Below are 14016 nucleotides of genomic sequence, written 5' to 3' on the forward strand. Positions count from 1 at the left end.
AGGAAAGGGGATTGTAATAACAATTAATTAGTTGTATTAATAGTTGAAAGGAATCAAAGGATATGGTTCCTCCTTAAAAGAAAGAAATAAATAAATAAATAAAAAGAATGGGAGTACTCTGTGCTGGCAGCCCCATACTTCCATATTAGATTTAGAGCTTGTTAGGATCATAATTTAATTGAAATACACCATGTTAAATTTTGGAAATAAATTTTAAAAGAGTTCCAACAATACGTGAACATAGGTAGTGCATGGTTGTCGTCAACTCATGCTGAAAGGTGTTAGGTTTAAGTCCTGAAACGAGTGCAACCCTCATGATTAGTTGCAACTGTTGAGTTTAGAACACTAACCCTTATTGGGATGCGTTGGAAGTTATTAATGTTCTCAAACTGAATGGAGGCTGGCTGGGTAGCTACGGACAGATTCTACAAGATGCTAAAAATCTCTTGGAGTACTGTTTGGAATGGCAGGTTAGCCATATTTTTCGAGACGGTAATAATGTTGCCCATAGTTTGGCCAAATTGGCATTATCACTAGATCAGGATTTGTTCTGGGTTGACAATTTTCCTCCCTGTATTAGGGAGCTTGTTCACATTGAGCAAGGCTTGAGTTAATCCAATAAAAGTTACCAATTCTCCAAAAAAAAAGAACACTAACCCTTATTCATCATATTACAGCCCAAGTCTATTTCCATATCATGTTTGATCATTATTCTCCATATGATTAAAGGTTCTTTCCATTTGCTTTTGAAATTTGTAGACACTAATTCATTGTAAAGAGTTAATATTTACAAGATTTTGAGATGATGGTTTCATTATATATCTTACAACTAGAATCCCGCTTTTTTCCAATCCATTCCTTCACCACCAGTGCATCACGAACCCCAATTAAATTCATGCCGCATATAAGGCAACGGTGTCGTCTTAAATTAGTCTTCATTAATTATCATGCTTTTAAATAATGTATTTGATGGGATAAGATCTTAAACAACATGACACCCTTTAGATTTGTCAAAAATTATATCTAAATTACAAACTAATTATATAAAATGATAATTAATGAAAAGTATATCCTTATCTTATCTAAAATGCTAGCTAGTAAAACAGTATTTGTCAGGTTGTGAAGTAAAACGTATGCTATGCACATACATCAAGCCTGCCGTTACCACAGAAATAAATTTGAAAATAATAATAATAATAATAATAATTGTTTCCGAGTGCAACTTGCCTTGTGATTTACACCCACGCGGCTATAAATAGGCTCAAACATGGGGGCAATCTTACTCACTCTTCATAGAAAGCCTAGGGTCCTCAGTATAAATGATTTTCTTTTTCTTTTTTTTTTAGGGCTTTCATTCAAAGAGTTAGAAAGACCAGCAGAATTAGTTTAGTTTTTGTTTGATTTTCTTAGATGTTCTTGTGAAAAATATGGAAGAGAATAGAGATATTCTCAGATTCTCAAACAATAAGAGAATCAAAAGGCAAGATTTGCATCCAAATCAGGCTTCATATATATCGAATAAGTGAATTACCAGATTATCACATTATGTCTACGCTGAAATGTTCTCTATCTCTAAAATATCCAATCAATCTAGACTTAGGAGGAGGAAGAAAGCATAATTTTGAGTAATTCTAGGTGGCCTATTTGTGTCTTACTAAGAATGATGTGGCTATTAAAATGACTCTTTAATCAAAATTCAATAATAATTAATCATAAGTCTAATGATGATTTTAATAGCCACATCATTCTTAGTAGGACACAAATAAGTCATCTATACGGAAGGTGAATGAAACCACAAATTCAAAACATTTGTTATTTGAATTAAGATATTCAGTAATTTAGATAGTAATTATGATGATCTATAGCAATTAACAAGTGCTTTGAATCTGTCGGGGTTAGCATGTCGTTAAAGTCCATTCTCCTTCCGTAGTTTTTAGCGGTCAAAGAGAGCATTGAAAGCGACAAACACCTGTGATCACCAATAAATAGCAAATTACATCGTTTAGTCGTGAATAATATAACCGTTGCACACTTGATTTTCTGATTGTATTTGTGAGTGTTGTTTGAATGATGAGTGGAAGACAAACACTTATGATTACCTCACATTCCAAAATTGTGTTTTCTTCTTCCCCATAATTCTAGATTGATTGGATATTTTTCTTTCTTTATTTTTGCTTTGGCCTTTGGATTGTTGCTTGGATAGAGATCTGCCTAGTGATGGCACTTATTGGTAACATATCCCCTCAAATATGACAATCATGTATGCACTTATTGATATGTATTGATTTCACTGCTCGAAAAAGTAAGGAAGTTTAATTTCCTTCTAGGTTAATTTGTTTTAAGATGGTATAATCATTCTAAAACTACATATGAACTTTTGTTCAAATCCATATGTCATTTTGTACATTTTCGATCCGTTTTCTTTTTTCTTATTGTTTTGGTTATCTGACATTGTAGTACTCTTTGTAACAACAATTGATTAGTTGTATAGTTGAAAGGATATGGTTCCACTAACTACTAATCTTAATTTAACAACACAACATGATATTTTCAAACCCAGAACTGTAGATAAATTGCAACTGCCACAAAGCTACTAGAACTCTGTTCAGATACATATCCACCTGAAAAATAGACTTCTAATGATCTTTGAAAATCAATTCTTTTAAATAAGTACATACGAGGGAATGGACCTCGAAGGAAATTGGATCACAAGAGAGACACATAAGAAAGAACAATGAATGCTAAAGAAATAGTAACTGGTGTGTGTCTCTTTCATAAATACATTACATAACAGATCCAACATCTATCAGAGCAAATTCTACACTTAATAGAAACTAATACGAAACCACTGTTATTCTGTTACATGACCAGGACTACAGTTTCTGTGCAAATATTTACGCTACTTTCAGAGATTCAGAGGATCAATCCATGTGCTGGTGCAGGCTTGGAGGGTTGATCACTTGCAACAACATTTGGAGATTCAGACTCGAGGGTCTGAGTAGAGCCTTCCACTTTTTTCCCCTGAGCTTCCTCAGCTAAAACCTTTTCCTTTGTCATTTGTCCCACTTCCCCTGCTGCCTTGGTAACCCTACTGAATGCACCAGTGACCCAGGAAGCCCCAGTTAAAACATAACGATTCTTCATGATGGCAGATCCAGCAGTACTGACCGTCTGCTCAGCAGCTGAAATTGCAGTCTTGGTCTTCTCAGAAACCTGGAACTTCTCATCCATTTCCCTCACTTTGTCGCTCACCAATGTCGTGCCAGCGCTAACTTTCTCGCTGAGACCAATCTTTTGGTCCAGAGAAGCAACTTTGGCCGTCGCAGTCGAAGTGAACTGGTGCTTCTCATCAAAGGTCTTTGCTTTGTTAAGTGCATCCTTTCCCAAATTGAAGCCCCTGCCTAGCATGCTGCTGACAACATCCTCTGCCTTTCGAATAGCGGACTCAGGACCACCTGCAACTTTTTCCTCTGTTTCCTGATGCGATTGAAACAATTTATAATGTTAGGAAAGATCATTGTCAATAATATTAATTATGGCCTTAGAAGACAATATTACAGTTGGTAGTGCGGAAGCAGCAGCTGCTGGTAGCTCATACTCTGGAGCCAGAGCTATGGTAACGGGCTGATCAACAATTGTGGCCCCCTGAAAAAGCCCATATAGGCTCATTATATGAGAAAAGATTAAAATATAAAGAATATAAACTTTGGCTTATAAACGACCGGGCATAATTAAGATTAGCAAGAAAGTATACTCTCTTCAACAGCCGAAAGAAACTAAATATATATAAAGAAGAAAACTATTGCTACTTGAGATTCCAAGAGCCAAGAGACTATGATATTGCCAGCAAGAGATCTAGATTTATTTAGACTAGATAAATAAATGAAGTATGCTTGAAAATAGAAGTCACATCAATCTAGATGGGGGTGCGTGTGAGATTAACTACAATCACCATCAGCGCAGTATTAATTATAAAGACAGCAGGAATAAAGAAATGATTGTTTTAGTGAAGGAAAAAAATCAATATTATTTGTATAACAATAGAGAACCCAACTGTCTTTACCACCATCAATCTACAAAAGGCAGGCATTCTAAAAATTCAGCTACTCATGACAACTTCTACTCGGACTAAATAGAGATGTAGCGGATTAAATCTTGTGTGTCTCCATTTTTCAGAGGGATAATTCTTGAGACAAACAAAATAAAAATCAAAAGAAAATAGTAGAAATGGTTGGACCACTGGAGGAAGTGGAACACATAGAATATGGATCAAATTTAGATTTCTACCTTCTGTTTTTTCTTCAATCATAGGTACAATTCATTTCAAAAAGCAAAGGATCGTCCTTCAGACTGTGTGCTAAAGAAAGGTGAAGTTTTGTGAAAAATTCAAAAAAACATAGAATACTTCAAAGCAAAAACTCCTTGTGCCTAGTAATCATGTTTGACAACCTTAAAGCATGGTAGTTCCATTAGTGAACTTATGCACCACAAAGTGGCCATAAGTTATGTTATAATGCTTTAGTGAACTTAAATAATGAACCGTCATCAAAAACATAAAAGACCTTAATAGTCCAAGAAATTAGATGTAGAAAGTTCAGACACATAGAAATTCATATTTGCCATCAAATAATGTACAGATGAGAATCAGCAAACATTTAAGAAAAACAAGAAAGATAACTCAAAAGGCACTTAAGAAGTGATAGTACCGAAAGCAGAACAGCAGTGTCCGCTCCTTGGGGATCACTGAAGGTGACATATGCAGCTTGAGACCTCTCATCCTCACTAGAAAGAAATACATATATATACAAATAAATAAGCTACATCAGAACCTTCATTTCCATAAACACAATAAATTCTTTGTTAGATCACCAGGAGGGAAAGAAAAAGGAAATTGAGAAAAAAAACAAAAACCCAAGGTCATACTACGATTTGCAATCTGAAAGCTTGTTAATTGATTTCTTTCTCTCCATCTTTTAGGCAGCCATGTATAACATATATAGGAGAAATGTAGATATTTAATCTATGTTATTTATACAAACTAACCTTCGCATTTCAACATATTGAATTTTGCCAGAAAATGAAAAGAACTCCTTTAAATCTCGCTCAGATGCACCTAAGGAGACATTGCTGACTTTCACTGTCCTTATCTGAAATAACAAGAACCAGAAAAGCAAGGAATAAAATTACCAATTAGACACTTGTAGAACACATTTTCCACTCCTGGAGAATGCATTATGCATATCACCATAATAATTTAGCGGTTAGAGAATAGTGTGGCAGAAGAATGTAATCATGCTTTTAAGAGGACAAAAAATTAAATATTAACAGTCATTTTATAAACAGAAGCTCGAACAACAAAATTTTCATGGCTAGGTATAAAATCTACAAAGCTTGAGGATTTTGCAGGCTACAAAGTGGAGGAGCTAACGCCACATCAAGCTGATTCACAATTCTGATACTAGAAATATCCCAACAGAAACAATAAACTTGAAAATGAACATGCAGCATGTTCAATTGACCCAAAAAGAACATCCTATCATATTCAAGAACAATGTCTACGGTAAAGGTTCGACAACGTGTGTCTGATTGGGTGTGCGTATAATGATGTAATAAACACCTAATATAAGCAAATGTTTGAGTTAATATAACCTAATGACATCAAACACGCTCTGTCGGCTAGATCGATAAGTACTCCCATTACCTAATATAATCCCAATTCACAAACAAAAACAAAGAAATTGTGCCAGATAAATCGATATCAAGGTGGAGAATTATATGTTATTACGAAGCCTTAGGTTAATTCAATGGCTTGCAATGAGCATTAGAAGGTAACAACACTATTATTATCAATAACCAAGAGATCACAGATTCAACGTAGCCACAAATCAAAAAAGGGAAAAAAATATTGCCACAAAAAGTCCTAGGTGTTTGGTCATCCAGAAAACAGGGGAAAAGAAACCAATGGCAAACAGAATAATTTCTGAACGATCTTCCGTCCCAAGAAAATTTATACAAAGAAATGAAAAAAATAAAATAAAAATTTGAAAACAGCAAACCGAATCTATATCATCATATCAAATTACCTCAAGAAATAAGAATCATTTTAAAAGCTTTGATTTCGATTCATTTCCTAAATTTTCTTAGCAACCAAACAGATAGCTTAAAAAGATCGAGAAAGTAATGAATAGTTCACAACTCACCGTCATGAGATGTTTTGGTTAAAGTAACAACCGGAGATCAATATCTTCAAAGAGAAACAAACTTTTGCACACGGAGTTTCGTGAGAGAGAGGGGTGGCATGCGATAGACGGTTATATATATAGGATTCGTGGCAAGAATCAAGGGCTGTTGAGGGGAATAGGATCCTCTGCGGATGATTTCTCTGTCATCGCGGAAAATCCACTGCTTAATAACCCGAGTTGTACCTTGAACCAACCTTACGGCCGTTTGATTTAGTAGAAGGGCGGAAGTAGGCTATAAAGAACAATTGGCGGAAAAGTTTTTGAAGAGGTGTAGCAATAAACGATTTTAGCTGATTTTGTTGTTGCTGCTATCGTTAGCTTCCACCTCGACACGTGTGGGCCAGTCCACGTGTAAGGTTAGCTAGCGTCAGTTAATGCATGATCAAGCCCATACTTTCTCATTTTCAAAAAACAAAAAAAAAAACAAAAGCCCATACTTTCTTTTATTGATTCTCTTAGCCCAAATACTTGATTCAGCCCACAACACCATTACTTACAATTGCTGTTTCAAGGTTCTTATACAAACTGACTCACATATATTATTAACTAAATAAATATGCCACTACACCTAACTTTTGTCTAATTTTTTTTACAGAAACTGTCAAATGCCACATCAATTCCAATCAGATTATGACACGTGTAATTCATAAAATGTATTTTGTTATTTTATGGTTTATGTCAAAAAATTAGACGGAAGTTGGCTGCATGGACCTATTTTTTATTTTTAAATACCACAATGAGCTCTCATAACATTTTTATACCACACGAAGCTTATTACAAATTAGTGTAACAACAATGACTGATTTTACATCTGTCCCATTTATTGTAGTTACATGGCATTGTCACGTGAACTAGTACATTAGTTTGTAAGTTCGTGTGACATTGACCTCGTTAGTCACTAACAATTAAAATTTAATTGTTGCCAATGTGATAAATGTCACGTTAGTTGTAAAAGAATTGTAATAAAATTCGTATTAAATCAAGCATTTTTTATTTTCTAAACAAAAAGAAATGGCATATGAGACAATTTAGATTAGCTTTTCACCTTTTATTTATTTTTGTTTTATTCCCTTTTAAGCATGCAAATATAAAGGCCGACAAAATGTGTCATTTCCCTTCTTTTACCATTTTAATTGATAAGTCTTACCTTTTAATCTCATTGATCATTAAATAATATAATATTTTTGAGGTGTATAGGATTTTTTTTTTTTTTCTTAAAGTTTTGATATAAAACCTATTTTTCAGACTTCACGAATAAAAATAGTATTCCTTCGTCTTAGTTTCATGTAAACCAATTCAATTACTAAACCTTTGCATTATATAAGAGATTTAAAACCAAATTCTACTCTTATTATTGGAGATAGCGTGAATCAAGGAAATAAGGGAGAAGATTAACAATTTTTGTTAAAATTTTTGTTGTCTGTTTTAAAACAAAAACATTAACAAACAATCAAAACACAAAACATTCAAACCAATAAACACGCTTTAAGTTTGTTTAAATTTGTTGTTTCTATTCTCAAAATAAAAATATTAACAAACAAAAACATAAAAATTCATTAAAATGAAAAAAAAAAAAAAAAATCACAGAAAACCTTTTCAAATAATAATAATAATAAAAAACAGAATCAAATTTTATTTTGATAATATTGATAAAAACCTCAAATAAGCTTGAGAAAGAAAAAAAATATATATATAGGAGTAATTTCACTTTAAACTTTTGAATTACCACCCGATTTGAAAAACCTTTTAAACTTCAAAATCTCTCAATTTGGACGTCTAAACTTTTAATTACAATCAATTTGAGTCCCTCCGTCAATTTTTGCCGTTAAAACCCTTAAAAAGAAAAAAAATTATTAAAAAAAATTGAAAAAAAGGTCACAAGGTTTAAATTTTTTTTTTTTTTTTTTAATAATTTATAATTTGAAATAAAGGGTAAATTGAAAATTTTATAAAAAAATTAGTGGTATAAATGTTATTGCCTCATTTTTAATGTTTAAAATCTGACAAAAGGGTTAAATTGATTGCTATCGAAAATTTAAGGGTTCAAGTTAAAGATGTTTTAAAGTTTAGAGGAAATTTTTTAAATCGGATGATAATATAAGGGTGAAGTTGCCTAAAAAAAAAAATTATTATTGTATAAAAAAATAAAAGTACAAATAGAAAAGAGTGTCTGTTAGCACCGTCGTCCGGCCCCAGGGAAGTTTCTTCATTGTTTGACTTTGAAAGTACAAAGACGTTTGAGACCCAACACTCCAAGGAAACACTTCGAAGAGATTTTACGCCTTCTCTTCTTCTTCCTTGACACAGCACCTTCTCTACCAAACCGACACGTCACACGACGAGAACAACTTCCATCTTCTTCGAATTCTTGGGTTATTTTTTGGATAAAGAAATCTCAATTGTTGTGGTTCAGAATGAGCTTCCAAGATCTTGAGGCTGGGAGGCTCCGACCACCGCAGCAGCAGCGACTACAACGACAACAGCAAGACCCTTCTCAGGCTGTGGCTTCTGGGATTTTTCAAGTCAACACGGCCGTGTATTCCTTCTCTCGCCTTGTCAATTCATTAGGCACTCCCAAGGACACGCTCCAACTCCGTGACAAGCTGTGAGTGTTTTTTCTTTCTTGTTTTTGGAAATTATTGTTGTTCTTTTTCTTGAACTGGTTTCTTGTATGAATTGTTTTATTGGGACAATGATTCTACTTCTGGGTTTTGTTTTGGTTTCTTCGATCTTGTTAAATCATACTGAGAACCCTTTGAATTGCTTACAATTTGTGCTATAAGTGATTGCACATTGTGCTATGATTGCTTGAACATTTGTTTCCTCTTTTTAATCCTAATTCCCCAAGAACACCCACAAACAATTGCCTTGCTAGGTGTGATTGTTTTGTAGTATTGTTATTGTTTTCTTTCTTTCTCTTTCTCTTTTTCTTTTTCTTTTTCCTGTTTTTTTTTTCTTTTTGGTTTTATCGTTTAATGTTGGATAAAAGTAAGTCAATGATTTTTCTGGTTTTTATGTTTTTTTTTTTATTGCAAAAGTTTGAGTGCGGGCAGAAAATGTATAGTTTGGAGGCGTGTTTTTTAAAAATTGCAGGCAAAGGGTGCATTTTTAAAAACTTGTGATTTTAAAGGATAAATTGCTATTTACCAAATACTTAAATCGTGCATTTTGAAATAGCAAACCAAACAATCTATCTTGTCTAAATAAAAGTGGTTTGTTTAGAATTACTTTTTAACATAAGCTTTTCTTTTTTCAGAATTATTTTCTGTTGCCAAAACATCCATCTTTCCTATTGCATGATATATTATGATTTTGTTCCATCAATTTAAAGATATAGATAATATGTTAACATAAATAGAATAAGTGAAAAAAGAGAAGTATATGAGAGAAATAATGTATATGATGTCTTGCCAATACGCCTTGGACACTCAGGAAAAAATAATAATTCTACGCTTTGTACCAATGCCTCCTGGTATAATTGAAGCCTTCTTCAATTCTTATAAACTTTGGACCCGTGAACATATTATTTACTCACATCTTATATGTTGCTCTGTTTTTGGAATAGTTCACTGTAAAATATTTTTATTTCTTGACATCTTAGATATTTGATTTGGTTTTTCTTAAGGTGCCATGTAGGGAAAGATTTTTTCCCTTCAAATAAATCTTGTTCTTCATTGATATTTACATTGGATGGCTTAACTTGTAGGCACAAGTCAAGGTTACACATTGGGCAGTTGGTGAAAGATACTTCAGCTAAACTTAAGGAGGCTAGTGAAACTGATCATCATTTGCAAGTTAGTGTAAGTGCATATTCAATATAATTTTCGAAGTTAACACTTCATCATTGGATAACTTTCTCTCTAATTGTTCTCTTGGTTCACCTACACATGCTGCTCCTTCCATCATTTTCTACTGTATTTTTTAAAAAACAGATCTTTTAATGTTTCTAGAATTTTCTGTACCTTTCCTCCAATATGCTTTTCTGGTTAGTTTGGAGGGAGTCATATATTAGTTATCTATTTTTTGTTTCCTTGGTTTTGCGGTGGGATCGTTGGAGTTGGGTTTTATTTCTTATGCCTTGACATGTATTCATTAAACTGCAGGCTGCCAAGAAGATCGCTGATGCTAAGCATGCAAAAGATTTCCAGGCAGTTCTTAGGGAGTTTCAGAAGGCTCAAAAGCTTGCAGCTGAGAGGGAAACAACGTATGCTCCTTTTGTTCCCAAAGAAGTTCTTCCATCCAGGTAGTTGTCTCTTGACAACTTGATTAGTTCTACATTTTTATATTTCTATGTTTGTAAGTGGTCTTTGTCTGTTTGGTTTAAAGTCTCAAGATGCTGAATGAAGGTGCATTGAAGGTAGCTATATTTTTCTGATAAGAAGTGAAACCTGTTGAATTTTGTAAAAATAAAAAATGGAAGTGCATAAGATTTCAGGACATATGAAGTTGAAAGAAGTTATTGCATCGAAAAATTTGACTAGATTGGCAGAACTCGAAATTTTAATGTTTTCCTTTTCAAATTTGAACCCATATTTCTTAACCTATGTAAGGTCATCGTTTAAAGTTCATCTGCTATAGGATGAAACAAGTATTGATGATATTACACATGGCCAGCCTTAATGCCAATATCATCAATTATGTAACTATTTCACCTAATATTTTGATATAATTGGTTGCAAAATGCATTGTTCAAACTCCGCAGATATCCACGAGAATATCAATTGATTCCCAGGCTACAGAGATAAATTATGTAATATTTACTGGTGTCAGTGAAGCTTGACCAATTACTTGGTTGCGCACACTCACAAACAGGCATTATCTTTGATCAAATATTTAACTTGCACCCCTTGTCTTTGAAAAATCATTTTGCAGTTATGATGCCCATGCGCTGGAGATAAGTTCATCTAGGACTCCTGAACAGCAAACTCTTCTTCTGGAATCCAAAAGGTCAGCATCGCTTCTCATAATATTAACAAAATACTATTCTATGTTCATAAATTGGTTAGTTCTTTGCTTTCAGGATTATAATTTTATTTTATTGAAATGGCATAATGTGAGGCAAACAAAAAGTTTTCAGTTACTAATTTTTCCTTTGTGATTTTTATCCTTTGGTTAATTGAATTTCTAGCAAGGAAAATGTTTTCTTTCCCATATCCTCTTCTCCTTCGGGTGGGGGCCAAGCAAGTGGTCTATCCTAAAAACTCAAAACTCCAACTTAGATTAAGAAAATGGGACATATGAAATGGTTACTCTAACCTCCAATATATATATATATATATAAAGAGCTTGCCTGGCATATAATGGAAAAATCTAGCGTAGTCTTCAATGCTGCCAGCATCAATCTCTAAATGTGGGTCTCTAAAGGAAGGAGGCCCTGGGGCAGCTTGTTGAGACATGGATACCAGGAACCTGGATGCTTCATCCTGTGTGACCGAAGATGCTCTCTTAATCAATTTTGTGATTTCTCTATAGAATACACAACTAAGGACAGACATATAGGCCTGTCTAGGATAGCTTCATTGGTGGGCTAGTGTTGGGACAAGCTACAATTTCAGGATTTGGAATGGTGCAGGAAAAGTTTGGGGTTTGTAGACTGATTAGATATTGAAATGGATTAAAATTCAAAGGCAAGAAGGGGCTGATCTTGAAGAAAACAGGTTTCTGGAATTTTCTGGCAGTAACCTTTGAACTGATGAGTGGATTCAGCCTCTCAACCTGCAGTTTATAGCTAACATCGTATAATTAATATCCGGGCTTGTCTTAATAACTGAGAAAACCTTGTTTTGTACACTGTGCTAACCTTATTGTGGAAGTTATGCATGAATGTAATGCTCATAACTTGATAGTAAGTGAGCAATACCCAATATCTTGTTTGAGCAAGTGTTAGATATGCTCCTTATAATAGAAGGGCCTTCACTTGTGTGTATGGACAAGTACTCTTACTAATCGAATAAAAATAAGTATTCTTATATCTTGTGGACCAAAAGTAAGGACAAGTATTCTTATATGTTCTTTCTGATTATAATGTATAAAAATTCCCTTCCTTCTTGGAGATGTAAAATAGTGCAACCTCAGTTTCTATTACATTGCGTGCAGACAAGAGATCACACTGTTGGATGAGATTGTATTCAATGAAGCCATTATTGAGGAAAGAGAGCAGGGGATCCAAGAAATTCAGCAACAAATAATTGAGGTAAATGAGATTTTTAAGGATCTTGCTGTGCTGGTACATGGTCAAGGTGCAATGATTGGTAAGCCCTGTGTTCTCAATAGTCATATATGTACTAATTTTTCCAAGTTTTCACTCTTGGTTTCTTGAGTGCTTTGCATACTCTATAATGACAATATGCTCCTGTGTGTTCCTTTTATCCTCTCAGATGACATTAGTTCTAACATTGAAAGCTCCCATGCTGCAACTACACAAGCTACTTCACAACTTGGGAAAGCATCCAAGGCCCAAAAATCTGGTTCATCTCTGGTAAACTTTGATTAAAGTTATTTTCTTTTGTTTCGTTTTTTCTATGTTCTTTGATTATAATGTAGAGAAAAAATGTAGATGCCTAGATCATTAACTGCTAGGCTTTTCGTTTTCTGGGACTGGGATGGTGCTAAATTTAGTCAATATCTGACTGGCATCATCAAGTTTATGAATGTTACTTTTGGTAGATATGATTCCTGGCTCTTGTAAAAGTGAGGGTATATGCTCTCTTCCTATTGTATCGACAGCTAGAACTTGAAGGTGGTCACAGAAATGCTCGTCAACGGTTATGTTGCTTACGACCGTTTCTTTTTCTTCGTTGTTTTCTTCTTTTTTGAAATTTTTTTGGTCATTGTCTAATTGGACAGCATGTATTGACATACCTGTTTCAATTCATGTTGTCTTTGGGCCAAGATGGTGCCTTGAGATCATTGTCACATTCAATTTTGTGCAACTTGAATCTCAGTTGGAAGCATCCGATCTAAATACTGTATTTTCATATTTGGCTAAAAGGGTTTGAAACTGACTGCTTACTGTTTAACAGTTCTTGGAGCAAAGTTATAACTTATGATAATTGTTCTTCTTAGACATTTACTCTTAAATTTTTTGGTAATTGTAATATCACTAGTTTCACAAGATTAGTTGAGTTGCTTAAATGAATTTGCTCCCGAATTATTCAAATTGCGTATGATATTATTTTCTCATTGTGTGTTTGCAGATGTGTTTGCTGTTGTTGATCTTTGGAATTGTTCTGCTCATTGTCATCATAGTCATTGTTGCTTGAGTAACAAATCAATTGGTCTCAATTCGAGTTCAACTTTTCAGGCTTGGCCTCCTAGTGGTGTTCCTTAGCAAGTGGTCCTGCCCAACTTGTGCTGCTCTTATCAACTCTAATTACACAGCATATGAGAGATAGTTGACACCTTCTCAATTGGTAAAGAAGATCTATAATGTACAGTCCAAGTATTGTGAAGCATGTAATGTAAATGATTAACCCTGTTATTACTAATAAAGTTGGAATTCTTCCATCTCCTTCTCATGTTGGAATTCGCAAGGCTCTATTTTATGTCAGCCGCTCATTCATCATGTCAAGTGGCTGACATAAAAAAACACTTAAAATACGTCACACTATTCATTATAAAATTAGGTATAATAAATTCATGTGGAGTAATGCTAAAAATTATATTTTTATCTCACAGTGTTGACGTGATAGTCTCAATTAACTTTTGGATCAGTCTTTGTTAAAAAAAAAAAATAGTTAATTGAAACAGTTGCATCAACATTATAAAATAATTG

General features: G+C 33.9%; 2 protein-coding genes across 3 annotated transcripts; one reads left to right on the plus strand and one right to left on the minus strand.

The window, feature by feature from the left end:
- Positions 1–2724: 2724 nt before the first annotated feature.
- On the minus strand, positions 2725–6481 carry BPA1 (binding partner of acd11 1). The gene is made up of 5 exons (XM_059597402.2): positions 6201–6481; positions 5044–5147; positions 4707–4782; positions 3559–3645; positions 2725–3477 (listed from the first exon to the last, which is right to left on the minus strand). Exons 1-5 carry the CDS (start codon positions 6204–6206, stop codon positions 2914–2916), a joined length of 837 nt encoding a protein of 278 aa, XP_059453385.1. The 5' UTR covers positions 6207–6481; the 3' UTR covers positions 2725–2913.
- A 1963-nt stretch (positions 6482–8444) lies between these two features.
- Positions 8445–13748, plus strand: LOC132184437 (syntaxin-22). 2 transcript variants are annotated; one of them, XM_059598074.2, is made up of 7 exons: positions 8445–8847; positions 9949–10042; positions 10346–10485; positions 11115–11189; positions 12339–12493; positions 12620–12720; positions 13439–13748. In XM_059598074.2, the coding sequence occupies exons 1-7, from the start codon at positions 8657–8659 to the stop codon at positions 13502–13504; spliced, it is 822 nt and encodes a 273-aa protein (XP_059454057.1). In that variant the 5' UTR covers positions 8445–8656; the 3' UTR covers positions 13505–13748. The 2 variants fall into 2 exon arrangements, with proteins under 2 accessions (XP_059454057.1, XP_059454065.1); XM_059598082.2 differs by having other exon boundaries at positions 8557–8847; positions 13546–13748.
- The last annotated feature ends 268 nt before the right edge of the window (positions 13749–14016 follow it).

This window comes from Corylus avellana, chromosome 2 (assembly GCF_965113065.1).
Source record: "Corylus avellana chromosome 2, dhCorAvel1.hap1.2, whole genome shotgun sequence".
NCBI lineage: Eukaryota > Viridiplantae > Streptophyta > Magnoliopsida > Fagales > Betulaceae > Corylus > Corylus avellana.